At 56.2% G+C, this 19,340-nt stretch overlaps 2 protein-coding genes across 6 annotated transcripts in view; one reads left to right on the plus strand and one right to left on the minus strand.

The window, feature by feature from the left end:
• RFC2 (replication factor C subunit 2) overlaps window positions 1–5,389 on the plus strand; it is an 18,232-nt gene extending 12,843 nt beyond the window's left edge. The window contains exons 11-12 of one of the 2 annotated variants that reach the window (XM_054693605.1): window positions 100–213; window positions 2,397–5,389. In XM_054693605.1, coding sequence (XP_054549580.1) covers window positions 100–213; window positions 2,397–2,507 — 225 coding nt within the window. In that variant the 3' untranslated portion in view covers window positions 2,508–5,389. The remainder of the gene's footprint in view (window positions 1–99; window positions 214–2,396) is intronic. The other variant, XM_037506811.2, reaches the window with a different exon arrangement.
• LAT2 (linker for activation of T cells family member 2) lies at window positions 4,761–18,490 on the minus strand. Of its 4 annotated transcripts, XM_037508049.2 has the most exons (13): window positions 18,162–18,490; window positions 14,527–14,675; window positions 14,056–14,095; window positions 11,251–11,294; window positions 11,051–11,111; window positions 10,853–10,887; window positions 10,503–10,538; window positions 10,382–10,412; window positions 9,847–9,902; window positions 8,699–8,758; window positions 8,040–8,108; window positions 7,441–7,556; window positions 4,761–5,510 (listed from the first exon to the last, which is right to left on the minus strand). In XM_037508049.2, exons 2-12 carry the CDS (start codon window positions 14,627–14,629, stop codon window positions 7,459–7,461), a joined length of 633 nt encoding a protein of 210 aa, XP_037363946.2. In that variant the 5' UTR covers window positions 14,630–14,675; window positions 18,162–18,490; the 3' UTR covers window positions 4,761–5,510; window positions 7,441–7,458. The 4 variants fall into 4 exon arrangements, 3 of the variants coding, with proteins under 3 accessions (XP_037363946.2, XP_054549581.1, XP_054549582.1); XR_008551210.1 differs by lacking the exons at window positions 14,056–14,095; window positions 14,527–14,675; window positions 18,162–18,490 and adding an exon at window positions 7,189–7,241 and having other exon boundaries at window positions 11,251–12,053; XM_054693606.1 differs by lacking the exons at window positions 14,056–14,095; window positions 14,527–14,675; window positions 18,162–18,490 and having other exon boundaries at window positions 11,251–12,053.
• Window positions 18,491–19,340: the final 850 nt, after the last annotated feature.

Raw genomic sequence — 19,340 nt, forward strand, 5'->3', positions numbered from 1 at the left:
GATTCTCAGAGTCTCGGGGGTGCTCCCTCAGGGTGACAGACCCAAGACTGGTGTGGAGTTAGCACCCTGATCCCTTACAGCCTCTCTGCCTTCGTCTAGATTCTCGCTCACCTGTGGCATCTGGGCTATTCGCCAGAAGACATCATTGGCAACATTTTCCGAGTGTGTAAAACCTTCCAAATGGCCGAATACTTGAAACTGGAGTTTATTAAGGTCAGTGAGGCTAGCAGTGCCCCCCTCCAAGATGTGGGCCACTCTGGGGTCTCATCTTACTCCCAGGCCTAGCACCTGGAGGATGCTCAGCAGGTGTCCCCAGGTGCCAGAGGGCCAGGGAGATTGATTGGCCTGGGGCTGGGAGTTTGTTCTCTGTTCTCCCCATTACTGCTCATCAGTGCCCTGCGTGTTCCTTAGGATGACTGTCTTTGTCAGAGATTTGTTCATTCAGTTGTTTATTTTTAAGGTCAGATTAATTGAAGTATAATTTACATATAAAATTCAGCCTTAGGGCTTCTCTGGTGGCACAGGGGTTAAAGTCAGTGCTATCAAACTATGAGCAGCCTCTACAGCACAAGTTCCTTCCCTGGCCAGGGAGCAGACCCGCATGGCGCAGCAGACCTCTCCTCACTCGCCCACTGCTCCCCTCAGCAGTGTATTTCAGTCAATCCACCTGCTTTGCTCCCCACTCTGTCTCTGATGAATCCTCCCACCCCCCCTACACCTCTGCCTATACCCCAGTTCTTGTGTGCATTATTAAATAAATCTTTCTAAAAAAATTCAGCCTTACACCTTAAGTGTAAACAGAGCCACAACCAAGATAATAAGCAGTGTACACACGCATTTTTTATGTTCCCCTCTGTAGTCAACTCCTCCCATAGCACCCGAAAACCACAGTTTTCTGTTTAGAGACAGAATTTTACAGGTCGTAAAAATGGAATCATGTAGAACACAGCCTTTTGTGTCTGGCCGTTTTCACTTAGCTTAACAAGCTCTTTGGATTTGCTCATGATGTTGTAGCCTAACCAGAACAAAGGGTCATTCCTTTTTAATGCCCAGGAGCGCCTTGTTCACCTGTTGAAAGACCTTTGGGCTTCCAGGCGTGGGTGACTGAGTACGGCCCCTGTAAACACTTATGGACATGAGCTAGTGTGAACATGAACACAAATTTTCATTTCTTTCCAGTCAGTTCCTAGGAATGAGATTTCTGGGTCGAATAGTGAGTGTATGTTTAACTTTATAAGAAATAGCCCAACTGCTTCCAGGTAGTGTGATTTCTAACAGCAAATTGTGAGCCTCTTATGGGACCTGTATCCTGGCCAGCACTGGAAAGAGCATTGTTTTTTGTTTTTTTGGTTTTTTTTTTAGATTTATTTATTTATTTATTCAAGCACTGGGTACAGTCAGAAGCGTGGGAGGGTAAGAGAATTCACCAGAGCAGGGAACAGAGCAGGCAGACTGATGAAGTACACTGCTGAGGGGAGCAGCGGGCGGCAGGAGAGGTCTGCCACCATGTGGGACCCTCGCCCGGTGGCCGGGGATGGAACCGGCGCTGCAGAGGCTGCGGGCAGCTTCACAACCCAGCGCTCAACCGCTACGCCTCTGGGGAGGCCCGGAAAGAGCATTGGTTTTTAAAGTCACTACCAGCTGCATCTGGGCACAACTCCGACCTGTCTTTCTCTGCTGACCACGACAGCCAGCGCTTTCCCCTGGCCTGTTTGCCCTCATGATCTGTGACTTATCTGTTCTATCTGCTCTTTTTTTTTTTTTGTTACTGTTGTCTTACTACTGCAATTTAAGAATTCCTTCTGTTTTCCAGATTCAAGCCCTTAATTGGATATGAATTTTATAGATATTTTAGTATTTTCTCCAAGCCTGGCTTTTTTTTTTTTTTTAAAGATTTATTTTATTTATTTTACGCATACAAGAGCTAGGGTGTAGGCCAGAGGTGTGGGGTCTGGGGATGAGAGGATTCACCAGAGACAGAGTGGGGGGCAGAACAGGCAAATCTACTGAAATACACTGCTGAGGGGAGCAGCGGGTGAGACAGAAGAGGTTTGCTGAGCCATGTGGGTTAGCTCCCTGGACGGGGTTTGAACTCGTGCCGCAGTGGCTGCCAATAGCTTCATAGTGCTGACATTTAACCCCTTGCCCCACCAGGGAGGCCCCCAAGCCTGGCTTTTTTAAAAAAAAAAAAAAAAACACTATCTTTCAAAGAAACATCAACATCCTTTTAGGAAATAAACTAAACTATAATTGAAACACAATCTGTTACATTGTAGAGTTCATTCCCCAACCGGAGTCTGAGTTCATTGCATTGATTTTTGGGCAAAACCATCCAGATTTTAAAAATAACTCCTCCCTCACTTATTAACCAGATTTAAATTTGACTTGTTTTTCAGGAAATTGGATACACTCATATGAAAGTAGCAGAAGGTGTGAGCTCTCTCCTGCAGATGGCCGGGCTGCTGGCCAGGCTGTGTCAGAAGACCATGGCCCCGGTGGCCAGCTAGAGCAGGAAACTTCTGATTTGGTTACGAACTTCCTGAATCCTGAGTGACAGGAGTCAGGCTTCTGATGTGGGCATAATGCTGCCTCCTGCTGGAACTCGCTTCCCTCCAGACACCCCAGCCCTCCACGTTGCGCTGGCATACCTCTGCCGACCCAGGAACACCTGCTTTCGGCCTGAGTCACTGATGTGGTGACAGGGTGGAAGGGCCCCAGGGCAACTCTAGGCAGGGCACCCTGTGTGTTGGCATTTTAGCTAATAAAACTATTGAATTTTGTCAGCCATGAGGTAGCAAGGTAAGGCCACGAGGAAAACCACCTTCCTTCCTGTCTGTACCTTGGCATCCTACCGGTAGGAAAGGTGATTTAATGATGGACTGGACAAGCTGATTGTACTTTTTCAGGAAGCCTGGAGGATAGTTCTAGGACTGAGGGGAAGCCTGCTATTAATTACTATTAATTAGCCTCAGAACAGCCCTGGGCTTTGAGCCCTTTGCAAAAGGACCTACGCACAGCACCAAGGAGGGTGTGCAGCCTGGCACAACGGGCTTCCCGCCTGGCCGCCTTTCTGCACAGCTGTACATGTTCATTGCTTTAGGATTCCCCAGTGAGTGTCATGCTAATGTGTAGGGTTGCTTCTTTTTTTCTTTTGCAAGGTACTGTTTTTCCACTTCTTTATGAAAAATGTCAGTTGTGGGCCTCCCTGGTGGTGCAAGGGGTTGAGATACAACCTGTGAAGCTATTGCAGAACGAGTTCAATTCCCGACCAGGGAGCCACCCACATGGCGCAGCTGATCTCTCCTAACTCACCCGCTGCTCCCCTCAGCAGTGGATTTCAGTCAATCTGACTGTTCTGTTCCCCACTCTGTCTCTGGTGAATCCTCTTGCCCCCCACATCTCAGGCCTGTACCCCAGATCTTGTATGCATAAATAAGTAAATCTTTAAAAAAAAAAAATGTCAGTTGCCCATAAAGATAGAATGATACAGTGAGCCTCCATATATCCATCGCCCACGTCAACAGTTTTACCAGCACATGCCTGTTCTTTGTACCGCCCCTTCCTCACCACCAGCACACACACACCCTACTTCACACTGGATTGTTTTGAAGCAAACCCCAGGCATTTTGGGAGTGGTGCTTTTTTTTTTTTTTAAAGATTTATTTATTTATGCATACAAGAACTTGAGTACAGGCCAGAGGTGCAGGGAGTGAGAGGATTCACCAGAGACGGAGTAGGGAGCAGAACAGGCAGATCTACTGAAATACACTTCTGAGGGCATCAGTGGGTGAGACAGGAGAGGTCTGCTGTGTCATGTGGGTCAGCTCCTTGACCAGGGATTGAACTCATGCTGCAGTGGCTATGGATAGCCTCAGAGTGCTGAGACTTAACCCCTTGCATCACGAGGGAGGCCCTGGAATGGTGCTTTTAAGGGTGACTTCATTTTGTGATTGTGGTCTCTGAAAAGTTTCCATTAAAACACTTAAACGACACGCTGGCTCCCGTCAGTTGGGCCACAGAGGTATGGCTGTGCCCCTGCTACAGAGGGTTTTGCAATAGCAGGCAAGCCTGTGTGCTTTTCTTCTCAAATTCTCCCTCCAGATCTTAGTTGACAGACAGCTCATTCTCTGGCCTGAGCTGGAGCAGGAGGGGAGGACCTGTGGCATGTCTGCTTGGTGCCACCCCCTCCAGCCAGCATCAGTCACTGGACCACTGTTGAGTGGGACACTAAGGGGACATAGGCAGGACTCATATCATTGGCTTTTGGGTTAGGGTTTCAATTAAGAGGAGAAAACGTATGGTCCTCAAAAACTTGAAGGTGAAGTTTTAGGAAAATACTTTCATCTACCTTCTTAGTCTTACTATTTTTTAATCTGGAGGCTTATGATCTCTGTGAGGGGAAATAATTCAACCTGTTTGACAGGTGAGGACACAGGAACCAGAGGAGTGTCTGGATTCTCCCACCACTCCTACCTGGAGCTTCACCACAGCTCTATCAGGCCCCAGCTCTGTCATGGGGCTTGTGAGGGCAGGACTTCTGGTGTGAGGGGACAAGTGGCCGACAATTGTGTTTCAGTCACCCAACTTGTAGCATTGAACTTCTCAGAATCTGTGCTGCCCTAGAGGAGAGCTGGGCCTGGGGCATACATTCCTGCCCCCAGCCTTTTCTTTGGCCCCAGGATCCCATCCTAGTAAACAAGAGGCTTGAGCTCCACCTTCATAGGAAGCAGGGGAAAGCAGACACAAGAGAATTACTGCTCTTAAACTAAAATGATTTATTGAGATGTTTTGGTAGAAGAAAGCATTTTTGTCCCTGACTGACTTTCTAACTTGGAAGATCCCTTTGGGCTCCTTCCCGAGAGCCAGTTGGACTCCTGCCCAGTGAGCTCAGCTGAGGGCAGCACTGGAGCAGAGAAGGATTTCAGGCACCTGCGGAGCCGCCCCCTCCACAATGCCTGTCCTTAGCCTGTTCTTTCTAAGGACAGACACTGTCCATGGCACCTGGTCCCACCATAGGGTGGTGAGGGTGGCTGGCTGCAGCCTCATCTTCCTGAGGCCAAAGGAAGGAGTGCCAGGGCGCCCCCTAGAGTCTTCTGACGAAGTACATGTAATGCTTACAGGAGACAAGGCCATCTCTTACCCTGAAATTTAGACTATTAAATATGACTCCATCTATATAAATTAACTGTACAAGCTTATCAGAAAATAATTCTGGCGACTGCAGTCGACATTAGTAAGCAATTTCGGATCCAAATCCAAAGCAAAAGAAACGAATTCCAGTGTTGTAGGTGGGGGATGGGACACGACCTTCCCGCAGTCCCAGGCATCTGATCGCCAGGCTCCTGCCCTGTCCCTCAGAGGCCATGCCAGAGGGCATCCCCAGTAATTGTTCTTCCCTGGGCTGGGTCCGCGTGGCCAGTGGGTGGTCCTCGGGTGGTATTAGTGCACCCCCAGGAGTAGCGGTGGAAAGAGCGCACAGTAGTCCTGTGCACTGGGGTGCCCCTTGGCTCCTTCAATGAAGAGGAAGAGGGTCTGTTAGAAAAGGAGGTCTGCCCCGAGGAGCACTTTGTTCCCTCAGCACCGGCGCTGCTGTTGGGAGTCAGGGAGGGACGCGTGGCCGTGGCTGGTATTCAGCTGCCCTGCAGCCAGCACTGAGAGAAGGACTTGCAGTCAAGCTGCTTTAAGTAGCATTCCAGGTGCTTCCACTCATCTGAAATCCTGTCTGCTTCCTGATCCTGGCCAAGGCTTGGAGGTTCCGACATGTCATTGGTATAGGGATGCCCTCTGCAAAATGGTTGCTCACTCCCTCCCTGAAGTGCTTTCCCAGGCTCCCTGCCACTGCTTGTCCCCCACCCTCAGCCTGGCAGGGTCTCAGCTCAGCTCACTTCTATGGTGACCGATCGTCTCTTTGAATTCCCTTTGTGCAGTGAGAGTGACCACACCCAAGTGTGTCTCCAGCCTGACGCTCCCTAAGGCCAGACTAGTTGGCTCCCCCTCTGCGTGGTCATCTTCAGCTGAGCAGGTTCAAAAATGAACACCTTGCCCACCAGCCCACTCACCTGCAGCCTCCCAGACCTGGGCGGCCGACCGTGGCCACCTCTTGTGGCTCAGCAAAGCGTGCCGGCCTCGCTTCCTGGAACCCACACCCTGCACATCAGTCGGTCCCCTTGACTCCGCTACAAACTACGTTCGGTGTCCCCCTCCACGGCCCCCACCCTGGGGTCCTTTGCCTTCACGTACTGGCCTCCTTTCTTCCACTGTCCTCTGTGCCAAGCCATCCTGCGCACCTCCCCTCCCCCACCTCAGCACCCTGGTGCTGGCCCTGGCTTTGGCCTCACCTCTGTCCCCAACACCGGCCCCCACTCCTTGCCTCCCACAGCCCAGGCTTCCTTCCGTCCCCCTCCCGAAGGGTGAGGAGGGCACCCGGAGAAGGCAGCCCTGTGAAGGCAGCCCGGGCCTCCCGCTGGGCCGCCCCGCACACACACATACACACACACACACACACACCCGTTTCTCTCGGCTGTAAGCATCACATCTAGTGCTCTATTTCCTTTCTGTCCTTACCTCCCGCCCACTGTTTTCTCTCTCCCAGAGGTGTGTTCGAAGCAGTCAGGGACTGGGGTGTGTTGTCTATGGCTGCCCCTGACCAAGCACCTACGGCAGGACTCGCCCTGGCGGGTGACGGGCAGGTACACCCATCAAGTGGGTGCTGAGTGTGTGAATGGAGGTGGGGCTCCCACCCTGGGCTCAGACCCCCGCAGCTCTCCTGGTGTCTGTTCTCCCACGCCCACCCCAACAGGACTTCGACAACTCATGGCTCATGGGGTCCACGGTGCCTTTAGCAGGGGCCAGAGTTTGGGCTCCCACCTCTGCCCACTTGGCACCCGTCCCATCCTGACTTTGGGCAGGCAACTGTGCCTGTGAGATGAGGTGTGTGTGCTGGCCTGAGGTGGCTTCTCAGCATGGTTCAGCCACTAATTGTCATTAGCTCGGAACCCCCCTCCCCTGGTCCCTGTGCCCAACACTGGCAAGTTGTGCTGAGCTCGAGCTTCCTGTGCATGGTCTTCTCTAAGTCAAACCATAGCTCTGGTAGCTCCATTTCGCAAGTGAGGAAACAGGTTGCAGAGGTTAAGTCATTGCCCATTGCCCAAGGCTGCAGAAGCTAAGCACCTTCTCCCCACGACTCACCAGCCTCCCTTGCCTGGCACACCTCCAATGGAGATTCTGTCACCTCACCAAGCCTGCCGAAGGAGTTGGGGGCAGGGTGGCAGGAGCTGCTGGAGGCCCCGCACAGAGGGGCCACTTGCTCAGCTCTCAGGGCTGGCCCAGGCACTCCACCCCGGCCCCCGCTGTGGCTCCCCCAGCCTGAGCTCTCCGCCTCTCCCTGGAGTGGGGCCCCTTGGCCTGCCAGGTCCACCACCCTGGACCAGGCCGCTGTACCTTCTTCCCAGGGCTTCCCTAGGCCTTCTGGGCTGACACATCCCCGTTCACATAATCAGGCTCCCCGTCCTCATCTGGGCTTTCTGGAGAGGCACATGTTTCTCTCCGGACTTGCTCTGTGGACCAGAAGGCAGACCCGGTCAGATGGGCAGGTGCTTCTCACAGACGCACCCACAGATGCCCCCCCATGCTGAGAACCTGGGGCTCAAGCTCCCAGATGCCACAATCAACCTGCAGGAAATGCTGTCCCATCTCTATGACCCAGAATTTGCCAGATATTTGTCCTTCCCCTTCCAGATACTCTCCATAGCTGCACAGGCAGCCTTGGAGACCCCTCCTCAGGCCAAGGCAGGAGGGTGGGTATTGGGTGGGTGGCAGGGGTGAGGAGGGGAAAGAGGGGCGGGGCACTGTGGCTCCAGGGCACTGCACCTGCTGGTAGGCAGAGGCTTCACAGTGGATCAGTCGGTCTGGCTGCAGAAGAGGCCCTACTTCTGCCTCCTGCCCCCACACTCCCTTCCCAACCTGGTCCTCCAGGCCAACCCCGCCCCCCCCCAGTTTGCTGAGATTGACCTCTGGGTCTCTGTTCTCCAGTCACACACCTGCGACCTTCCTGGACTTCCGCCACTGAAGGATGGATGATGAGTTCTGGTAATCGTCAGACCCCTCATCTGTGGGGGAAAGGGAAGGTGCTAGGGCAGGGGCAGCCGCCATGGCCGGTCCTCAAGCCTGCCAGACACCCTAGCCCATCCTTTTTTTTTTTAAGATTTATTTATTTATGCCTACCAGAACTGGGCCACAGGCCAGAGGTGTGGGGGGTGAGAGGATTCACCAGAGACAGAGTGGGGAACAGAACAGGCAGATCAACTGAAATACGCTGCTGAGGGGAGCAGCGGGCAAGACAGGAGAGGTCTGCTGTGCCATGTGGGTTGCTCCCTGGCTGGGGATTGAACTCGTGCTGCAGAGGCTGCAGATATCTTCATAGGTTGCGTCTTCACCCCTTGCGCCACCAGAGAAGCCCACCCTGGCCCATTCTCCCGGGGCTGAGCCCACTCAGGGGAGGAAGAGATTCCCTGAGCATGTTCCCGCCGTGGCCCTGGGCTTGTGGCGCCTCCTCCAGGGACAGTGGGAACAAGATTTACCCAAAGGCACCAGAGATAAAGGTGAACCTTCAGGCTTTGAGGCAGGTGGATGTTAGCTCTTGCAGTGCAGGTGTCGGGGGGAGGGTTGTCTCCCCGCCCAGGTCCCAGGCCAGCCTCACCTGAGTCAGGGCTTTGCTGGCAGATGAGCACATTCTCGTAGGAATTGGTGTCGTCATCATCTGCAGGGAGGAGGAAGAAGGTAGGGCATGCAGGTGGGCCTGGCTCTCCCACTCTCCCTCCCTTGTTCTGTCCTGCCCTCCCTCAGCAGATGACATCTTCTGCCAACCCCCCAGCACTCTGGTCCCCCACAGTGCCTCCAGCATTTTCCTGGACAAACCTCTTACTAGGCTGGCCAAGCAGCTCCATCTACCTGACTCCCTTCTTCCAGGGCCACCCCGAAAGCCCTGGGAGGGAGAGCAAGGGGCTGGGCTGCACTCAGACCCATGAGGAGAGTTGGAGGGGCAAGGGGTACTGGTACCGGTCAGTGAGGGGCAGGGAGAGCCCTGGCGGCCCAGGGGAGCTGGAAGAAGCCCAAGCTCCTGAGAAAGCACCTTCAGGCAGGGCAGGCCAGGCTGAGGCACCTGTGCCCAGGGCCATAAGCTGGGGGTGGCCATCAGGGCGTGGCATGGCCCTCATTGCCCCACAATGGTAAGTGGAACCCTAACTACCACTCTGCCCAATACCCCAGATATGGGGCCCCTCCCCAATTTGAAAGTGGAGGGGGGAGGAAGAAGCCCCCCTCCCTGCTGTCCACTGTGCCTCATCCCCACCCCAGCACAGGAGAAGCCTCCTCAAGAAGCAGCAGCACCTCCTGGGACTATGCACCTCCCAGCAGGTGCCCATCCTAGGTCCTCAGTTTCTCTTTTGTAAAGCAATGGTATTAAGGGCCTAAGGACCCAGGGCCTTCAGAGCTTCCAGGGCTCAGCATCTGTTAGCAAGACCGCCCCTTGGAGGGCCCCCTCCTCCCCATATTTACCCAGCCCTGAGGGGTGCCTGGGTTACAGGGACCCCGCCCCTCCCCTCCCCCCAGCTCCTTGTCTGTTCCCTCTGTTCAGTCCTCTCCTTTCCATACATCCTTTCCTTCCTCGTCCCCTTGGTGCCGCCTGCGTGCTGTCCTCCCTCACCTGCCCCCTCTCTACCACCCAACTGAACCGCAGCCAGGGCTGTCTTCCTTTTCCCCTCCTCCTCTGGCCCTAGGAATGTGGCTACTACTGCTAAGCTCAGCCACCTCCTCATGCCTCCCGCCCCTCCTGATCTACTGTCTCACCTTCCAGGGCCTTCCGGCACTGCCCCCAGTTGTAATAGTCCATGGCAATGGGTTCTCTGGCAAGAAAACAGACACATCACCGGTGGCTGGGCAGGCCCGTGGTTGGGTGGGGACTTCATAGGGGCAATGAGGCAGGGACGCTCCAGCCTGAGGTCTGTGGGCCTCCAATCCCCTGGGCCTGAACCACCCTGGGGCTAAGGCGTGGCCGCTTCATCCTGTGAGCCTGCCAAGTCTCCACTTAGCCCAGGCCTCCGTTTGCCCATCTGTGAGATGAAGAGACATTTTGAGGTCCTTCTTCTCAGAGGTACCGGCTGTCCATGTAACTTGTTTCTCTGGGCGATGCAGGAAGAGTTTCCGCCCCTCTGGTGTTTCCACCCCTCGGAACAGAGCTGTATCCTTGCCCACCCAAAGCCATGGCTGTCTGGGGCACGACAAGGCTGCCCAGAGCATCCGGCCTGTGAGTTCAAGTGCAAGAGGAGCTTCACCAATGAGGAAGCTGAGGGCAGGGGGTGGGTGTGGGGAGGAGGCCACTCACACATAAGCGGCATCTGACCCAAGTCGGCTTCCTGCAGGAGGAGACAAGAATTAGACCCGAGCTTCAGTCAGTGAGCCCACTATAGCCCCCCCTCCCCACCGCCTCCCCAGAGCCTACCTACCTTTGCGGAAGTTCTGGTACCTGGGAGACTCAGATCCTGGAAGAAAGGTCAGGGCCATTGTTTTCCCCAGTTCCTTCTCCCCTCCCAGCCGGCCATGGGCTCTGGCCACCCAAGGAGGGGTTTCCATCCTGAGTCCCCAGGTTTCCACCTGCTCTCTGAACCTCTCCTACCAGGCCAAGCCCATCTGGCTCCCCCCCAGTTTCCCCTCTGCAAAACCCCCTTGTCAGGTCTGGCTTCCCTGACACCCAGTGTCCCCTTCAAGATGCCTGTCCCACTGGGTGCTCTTCTGTGTCAGGCCTGCCTCACTCCTGCCCCCCTCCCCGCCCCCGCCCTGTCCAAGGGTCACTTACCCTCAAGGCTGGGGGAGAACAGCAGCTTTTCCTTCCTGCAGGGGGGAGGGTGATAGGGGGTGAGAAGGGGCCATTGGGGACAAGGCTGAGAGTCTCTGGGGTTCTGAAAGCCACAGCCCACAGCCCACAGTGGGGCCCTCCTCATTCCCCTGTGGGGCTGTGACCCCTCTGGGCACAGGACAGGGGACTCCTTCCTACCTTGCAGATTCTGCATCAGGGACCATGTCCATCAGGGACCCGGGATAAGCCTGCCTGACCACTGCAAAGGACAAGGGGTGTTGGCTGGGTACCCAGGCCAGCGCAGTCCCCTCACCTCCTCACTGCACCATATTAGCCCTGTCCGCAGCCTCGGGGAACTTTGATACCCCCCGCGCCCACCCTTCCTTTCGGGGACTCACGGGAGTAGGTCCCGGCCACGGCAAAGCTCTGTTGATTCTCCTGCCTGGAAACACATGGGGCTGTGCTGAGCCAGAACCTGGCCTCCCACAGCCCAAGAGACAGAGGGACAGAAAGACAGACGGGACGAGGAGCAGAGCAGGGAGGGGCAGACCAGAGCGAAGAGGAACCGCCACCCGGGGTTGCAACTCCAGGGCCCCTGGTGCCTCCATTCTCTGCTGCTCCCCACTCTCCCCATGGGGTTCCCACTGTGCTCCCTGGGCTCTGGGCGCCAGCCACCGCCATCAGACCCACACCCCGACAAGCCCAGAGAAGGTCCAGAGAGTCTGTGATCAGAACTGGAGAGACGGCCCTGAGATTCTGGGGCCTCAATGTTGGCTGCTCAGGGACTCAGGGGTGACTCAACCAGGAGTGAAAAAGGGTGCCCCTCCTGAAATGATCAAATACACTGTTCGCTCCCAAATAACTGCCGTGGCAACTTCAAGGTGTGCAGGCACAGCCTTATCCCTTCTTCCTTTGAAACAGAACCCTGGCTTTTAGGTAGCCACGTGCAGCCACCTAAAATATTGTATTTCCCAGTCTCCCCTGCACTAAGTGTGCCCGTGCGATTAGCCTCTGGTCAATGACATGCAAGTCAAGGCTTTTGGGAAGTCCAGGACAACTGAAAGGACATTTCCAACTGGGGTACAGCCTTTCGGCCCTCCCTTCTTTTTTTCCTACTGCCTGGAATGTGGAGAAGAGGGCTGGAGCTCCAGGTGCCATTTTAGACTATGAATGGAATGGAAGCTACCACTAAGATGGTGGAGCAGGTTCCGCGGCATTAGCTAATCATTAAAGCATTTTCGGGGCCTCCCTGGTGGCTCAAGGGTTAAAGTCTCAGCACCATCAAGCTATGGCCAACCACTACAGCATGAGTTTGATCCCCAGCCAGGGAGCTAACCCACATGGCGCAGCAGACCTCTCCTATCTCACCTGCTGCTCCCCTCAGCAGTGTGTTTCAGTCAGTCTGCCTGTTCTGTTCCCCACTCTGTCTCTGGTGAATCCTCTTACCCGCGCACCTCTGGCCTACACCCCTGTTCTTTTCTTTAAAAAAAGATTTTATTTATTTATGCATATAAGAGCTGGGGTGTAGGCCAGAGGTGCGGGGGGTGAGAAGATTCACCAGAGACAGAGTGGGGAACAGAACAGGTGGAGTGACTAAATTACACTGCTGAGGGGAGCAACGGGCGAGACAGGAGAGGTCTGCTGTGCCTTGTGGGTCACCTCCCTGGCCGGGGATCGAGCTCGTGCTGCAGTGGCTGAGGATAGCTTCATAGTGCTGATGCTAAACCTCTTGCGCCACCAGGGAGGTCCCCGCCCCAGTTCTTGTATGCATTAAAAAAAAAAAGGCATTTTGGACTCCTCTCCTGGTTAAGACTGGATACCTGCCTCAGGCTTCCAGGGCTCCCAGGGAACTGGGGCTTTAGGAAGGATGCCTTAACTCTACAGGGGAGAATCAGGCATGACTTCCTGGAGGAAGCGATGCAAGAGCTGGGCCTGGTGCACAGCAGTAATTTCATGCAGATTGGCAGGACTGGGCCCAAGGGAGACGCAAGGGAGTCTCCTCTCACACTTTCTCCCACACGAGCAGGTTTAGCTTCTGACTCTGAAAGTTTATGGTTCGAGGGTCAGTTAGGGACCGGGGGTGATCAGGGAGGAGGAGGGAGGAGGAGGAAAAAGGAGATGGAGGAGGTCTGCCTTGGGGCAGGGGTGTGAAGGACCAACCAGGGGAGCCCGGCGCACCCCTGATGGAAGCTGTGGGCTGGTGAGCCAGAAACCTAAGTGGCCAAACAACCCTGTCAAGGTCTGGCCCTGGTCCCAGCAGTGGGCACCAGATGGGAAAATTCTATTTTCAAATCTCACTGTGGTTTTTCAGTTGCAAAAGGAAATGAGAAATGGTGTATGCACACATTTGTACATGACTACCTGCCCAGCCGTGCGCACAAGCGCAGTGTGTGGAGAGGTGCACGCATGAGCGAGCGGGAGTCAGAGGGCATGTGGGCGGGGTTAGGGGTCCCTAGGCCCGAGATTCGTCACTCCTCAAGGCACGGACACCCATGGCCGATGTCCTCATGCCCAGGATTGTCTGTGGGCCAGCCCGCACCGCCGTCTGCGGTGTTCAGCGTGGCGGACCCGCCCCTACCCCTGGAGAGCCAGAACTCCCTCCTGCCTGGCACCTGCCGCTCTGCCTGGGGTCAGTGATCTGCTTCCTCTCCCTACCTCCTGCTGCACACAAGCCCCTGCTTCTAGATCTCAGAAGAGGCCCTTTGGCCCTTTGGCCCTTAGGACAGAGGCCACAGCCTCTCCCACAATGAAGCCCCTCCTTCCCTCTGCAGCTCATCTCTCCAGACACGCCTGCGTATGCCACCTCCACCCTGGAAGACAGTGTCTACCCCGGTGCTGTGTCTCTGACTGCCCACCTGTTCTCTCTCTCTGGAATGTCCCTTTCACCTTCTTTGTCTCTTAAAATCCTCCCCAACTCTCACATCAGGCCTCCCCTGACCCTCCAGGGCACATGCGCACCTCCTTCCCTGGGCTGGGGTCAGAGGCTCTCTGGAGATGCCCCTGGGCATGCCCTCTTCCCACCATCCTCCCTGACCAGGACGGACAGCCCCAGGTACCCCTACCCTCTCCCAACTGCTGGGGCCCACTTGAGCCAGACTAGAGGAGGTATAAGTGATGGGGTGAGGGATGGGAAGTGCCCACCCCATGGGGTCACCCACACCCAGGGCACACACATCCATCAGGCTGGGGTCTCAGGCACTCACAGGCTATTCTGCTCATAGATTTTTTGGGATTTCTTCACACCTGCAAGAAAAGGCTCGGATGAGCAAGTGTCTGAAGCAGGGTAGAAGCTAAGGTCCGGGCACCCTCTTCTTGTCTCGTCTAGTCTCCCCGGCGCCCTGTGCTGGCCTTAAACAGCACATGGGATCTGAGCCGCCAATCACTGTGGGGCCCTGACACTGACCGGGTGTTTGCTCACCACCTACACAGGACGGCAGAGCACAGAGAAGGTGGGTACCCAGGGCAGGCAGCCTGGCCTCCTCCAGAGCAATGTCCCTTGGTCCCAGACACGAGTCCTTGACCCAGAAAAACCCGAGGCCCCAGTCTTCCGGCACGGCCCTTGGGATTCATCTCTGCCTCAAGAGGCTTATGAGATCGTTCTTCCGTCCAAAGCAGGCCCGGACCCAGGAGGGTCATCGTGTCTGTGACCCCTGCCCCCACTAGCCAGACTTTACCTGGGCGGGAGCAGCGCACACACAGGCTGGCCGCCACCCCCAGCAGCAACAGCAGCAGCAGCAGAGCGGCCCCTGGCCACAGCAGGTGGGCGTCCGCATTCATGTCCGCTCCTGGCCACCCTTCCTGCGAGACTGTGATGTGGGGCGCCCTGTGGGGGTTGGGGGAGAGGGAACTGCAGGGTGACCTCTCGAGGCCTCTTGAGTTGTGTTCAGCCCCACCCCCACCCGCACTCAGCCCTCTTCCCTATCTGGTCCCAAACCCAAACCCCTGGCCCACAGGGCCATCGTCGCTTAGTGAGTGTTGGAGGGTTCTGGAGACCCACCACACAGTACCACACGCACCTGCACACTCCCATACACTCAAGTCCCACAGACTCGAGGCAGTGGTTCGATTCATTTTACAGATTGAGAAACTGAGGCCCAGGAACCCTTAGCTGCTAAGTGGGAAGTCAGGGTTCAAATTCTGGCCTCCAGACCCCAACTCAACTCCTGTAAACCAGGCTTGCGCCCCAAGATAGGAGTCTGTGACCCCTTCCAAACAGGAACCTCAAGCAGTCCCCATCTCTCTTTAGGGTTCTGCTCTGCCCCGTGGGATTGAGATTCCCATTCTTTAAATACTTATTGAAGCTGGGATTGAGATTCCCATTCTTTAAATACTTATACACCCGGACTCTTCCCGTCCTGGGAGCTAGGAGGAGAGAGGTGAGCCTGAGAGCTTGAGGGGAGAAGAGTGCTCCAGGCAGAGGGACTCAGTGGTGGGGGGATGGGCTAGGAGGGCAGGGCAGGGGATGCACCAGGGTGCGGAGGCCGAGTCCTGGCCAGCTGGCAAGGCCGGGCCCTTTCCCAGTCTCAGAGCCACATAGTGGCGTGATTGTCTTGGAAAAGTTGCAGACAGCCACGTCCCAGGCCTGGCAATGCATGTACTGACCGCTCCAGGACCTTCCAAGGAGAGTCACTGCAACAAGGACTCAGACCCCTTACGAAGGCCAGGGACACAGCTGGGGATTGGGACCTCACAGCGACTGTGCCCTGAGGTGGACATGGGAGCCCCCACTTCTGATGGCCCTGCCGCCTCGGTCCCTGTGAGGAGGGCTTCTCCTCATTCCACAGCTGGGTTTTATTTATTTTTGTTTTGTTTTTTTTTTTGTTTTCACTAAGGAAAAGAGCAAAAGGAAAGAGTGATATTTGCACCGACACAGGCAGGCAGGAGAGCTGCCAGACACAGGGCTTTAGGGGGAGGCCTCCTCCTCCTTCGCACTCCCCCAAGGCCGCCCCCCTCACTAGCTGCGTGGTCTAGGCAGATCTTGGAACCTTTCTGAGGTGTCTCAACCCCTGTGGCAAAGATGACAAGAAAGTTCCGTGTGGTGCTGAGCCTCAAGAAGGAAAAATCACGGGGAAGCTGCTTCTCCTTCCCCAAAGGGTGGTGAGTCATTGGGGAAGTGGGTGTTTCCAAGCCTTGTGACCAGGAGTTGCCACATGAGGAGAAAGGAAGATCCCCTCACACACACCCCGTCACCTCCTCTTCTCAGAGCCTGGGAGCTGCTCCCTCACGCTGCTGACCCTCCACATTTCTCCTTCGGTTAGGCCTCTTTCTGCCCCGTCAGGAGATTCACTCACAGACACATGCACAGGCCACACACATGCTCGCCGGATGCGGGTGTAGCACTGGCCACCTCTGAGCTCGGCCTGCCATTCAAGGCCCTGGCCAGTGGCCTGCTGACCTCGGCTGCCTGCTGACCTCGGCTGCCTGCTGGGCTGTCTATCCCAGAGAGCCCGACCACAGAGAACCCCTTGCTTCCCCGACCTGCTGTCCTGGGGACACTGGGAGGTGGCCCCTGCCCTGGTCCATGTCTACCCAGCTGGCACTGGGTTGGGGGAGCCTGAGAACCAAATCCTGTCCTCACTGCTGGACCAGTGTCTCTGGCCTTTGGTGGTCCCTCTGTTAAACAGGGAGGGGAGATTATGACACATCCGCGTGTGGCCACATGAAGCCCAGGGTCAGGGGACGCACGTCAGGTGCTAGCACAGGCGGGCGCGGGTGGCAGGGACTATGGCTTGCCCCGATCCCGTGGAAGGGGAGGGGTGGCCGCAGCCTGGGGAGCCAGAGCAGGAGCTGGCTGAGCGGCCTGCCGGGAGCAGCGTGGAGCAACTCGCAGATGCCTGCCCTGCCTGGTCCCCAGAATCACAGGCCTGGGGTCCCCAGGCCGCCACCTTGGGGGGCTGGGAGCTGAAGGAGAACCGTGGCTCTGGCCCAGATCCTTGGTCCCAGACACACACTATGTCACCTGGGAGATGCCAGCTCCTCTCTGCCTAGGGAGGTGCAGAGGAATGAGGACCTGCCCCAGGTCACCCAGTAATCAGTCACAGAGTGAGGATGCCAACCCAGGGCAGGGGGCTCCACAGGCCTTGCTCCTTTACCCCCCTTCTTATATTACATATTTAACAATCAGGAAATATTTTTCAAAACGAGAGATTAATTTGGCAAACACTCTGTGCCCACCCCCCAGACTGCGTGAACCTGCCATCTTGTCCTGCAGGGTGGATGAAGGTGGGAGGAGAGGGAGCCAGGCCCCAGGGAGGCCCCAAGGGGCCAGGCAGGGCTGGGTGGGGTGCAGAGGGCGGCCACAGTGCTGGCTCTGCAGGCCAAAATAGCACAAAGGGAAGTGGGCAGTTTTCATATGAACAAGGTTTGCACAAGCGGCTGTGGGAAAGCCCTGGGCTGGGCCTGAGAGCAGCAATCTCTGAACCTACCCCACCCCCCCAACAGCCCGGGAAACCATCTTGCCTATTTTCCCAGCCCGTCCGATGCTGCAGATGGACAAACTGAGGCCCTTCAGGGCTGCAGGGCAGGCTGGGGGTGGGGTGGAGTAAGAGGTCCCACCTGGGAGCCCTGGGAAGGTTTAATCCACCAGACTTTGGGGCCTGCTCTGTTTTCTAAACAACCTCAAGCTTCCAGTGAGGCCGGCATCAGAGAGGCCTCTAACGGAGACTCTTAACGCTCAGGGGGCCGGTGCAGAGACCCAGGAGGCTCTTGTCCAGCTTCAGAAGCAGGGGGTGGCAAAGACCAGGGCTACTTGTAGACAGAGCTGGATGCCAGGCAACCCCCAGGTCTCTAGGGCCCTTAGACTCTGGCAGAGATGATGAGGGCTGGGCAGGGATAGCAGAGACAGCTGCCCCCTCTGTCCTGGGCCAGGACCCAGATGCATTTGCCTGCTGTCTCCCCCATCGTCCCACAGCCCCGTGGAAGGGGTTTACAGACCCACTGCACAGATGAAGAAATGAAATCACAGGCCTGGGCTAGAGAGCTGTTGCTCTGGGTCCTCGGATGCCCCCTCTAGTCTTGGGCAGTGACGGGACCACAGTGGGGCCCAGGTGTGTTTCCCAGGGTTGCGTAGGCTGGGCTGGGGAAGGTGAGGGCAGGAAAGTGGCTGGGGCCCAGAAACGGGTTGCCACTCTAAGAGCCGCAGGCCAGGGAGCTAGAGTCGCTGGGGAAGCACTGGGGCCAAGGGAGGGGCGCAGGACACCCTGACATCTTGCCACCCACCCAGTGGGTCAAGTGCTCCTGCCAGGCCATGAGGGCCAGTCCCACCCTTGGTTATCGGGCCAGGCTCCAAGCACTCGTGGGAAAGGCTTACCTGGGAGTTGGGAGCTCCTCACAGCGGCCACCCCATCCTGAGCGCACCCACACACCTGCCTGAGCTGAAGCTGCAGCCACAGACACTGGCGGACAGCAGGCAAAAGGGCGGGCTTCCTGTCAGCCCCGGAGTCATCCCTCACATCCGCTGCTCGGCCGGACAGGCCCTGCCTTTAACAGAGACCAATGGGGGAGGAAGAGGAGAGACTAAGACTGAGAAGAGAGGACAGAGACGGTGAGAAAGACACACAGACACTGAGAAATGAGACACACAAACGTGGGCACAGGGAGAACAGAAAGACACCCCCCCCCCTCACACACCCTAACTGTATGAACAAGCAAAGATAAACCGCAAAGAGGAAGAAGACACAGAGTGACCGGGAGCGAGAAGAGGGTGGTGCTCACACATAGGTGAGGGGAGGGCAGGGTGACAGGAGGAGAGACCCGCTTCCTGAGAACAGCAAACACAGGACATACCCACACTGAGCACATGCGCAGAGGAAACCCAGGGAGGAAGGGAAGCAGAGAGGGCTAGGAGACAGAGACAGAGATACAGGCAGGGAGAGTAACTCACACAAAAGCATACACACGTCATACCCAGAGGCCCAGGGAGAGAGAGAAAGAGAGAGAGAGAGAGAGAGAGAGAGACCCAGAGAGCAAGACAGACGGACACACAACTTGGGCTGCCGGTGGGTACAGAGATAAGCGGCAGATGCAAGTTGGGGGCAAGACAAACCACGGAAAACGCACAGACGATGGGGAATGGACAGCCACAGGCATCGGAGGAAGCAGGACAAGGTGCCAAGCTGAAGGACAGACGGAAGGACAGACTGTTTCAGCCCTGAGCTGCATCTCATTAGCCCCATTTTCCAGATGAGCTCATGGAGGCGCAGAGTCCATGGGGGGCAGGCTGAGGGTGGGGTGAGAACAGGGCAGTGTGACCCCAGGCCCCTCTGACCAGCTGCTGCTCCTGGGCCAACTCCTTCCCTCCTGGAAGATGGGGGTGACGAGAACTGCCTCTTCCCATGTGAGAGCTGGAAGGGAATCACCTACTGGCACCTGGAGAGCCAGTACTCACGGACGTCATCCTCAAGGACATCACCTTACTGCCCAAGGCGATCAAATTATTAGTGGCACCCCTCCCGTGAGGGCTCCTGATCCCTACCAGTTTGACATTTCA

The sequence above is a fragment of the Talpa occidentalis genome, unplaced genomic scaffold (genome assembly GCF_014898055.3).
Source record: "Talpa occidentalis isolate TD23 unplaced genomic scaffold, MPIMG_talOcc4v2.1 talOcc4.12, whole genome shotgun sequence".
NCBI classification, from domain to species: domain Eukaryota; kingdom Metazoa; phylum Chordata; class Mammalia; order Eulipotyphla; family Talpidae; genus Talpa; species Talpa occidentalis.

Excerpts from the sequence above, each read along its gene's own strand:
- LAT2 (XM_054693606.1), bottom strand. The coding sequence starts at position 11,533 with ATGGCGGTGGCTGGCGCCCAGAGCCCAGGGAGCACAGTGGGAACCCCA. Across the intron at positions 11,112-11,250 it reads CGTGGCCGGGACCTACTCCC|TGGTCAGGCAGGCTTATCCC; the intron begins GTGAGTCCCCGA and ends TGTCCTTTGCAG. Across the intron at positions 10,539-10,852 it reads GTTCTCCCCCAGCCTTGAGG|GATCTGAGTCTCCCAGGTAC; the intron begins GTAAGTGACCCT and ends CCTTTCTTCCAG.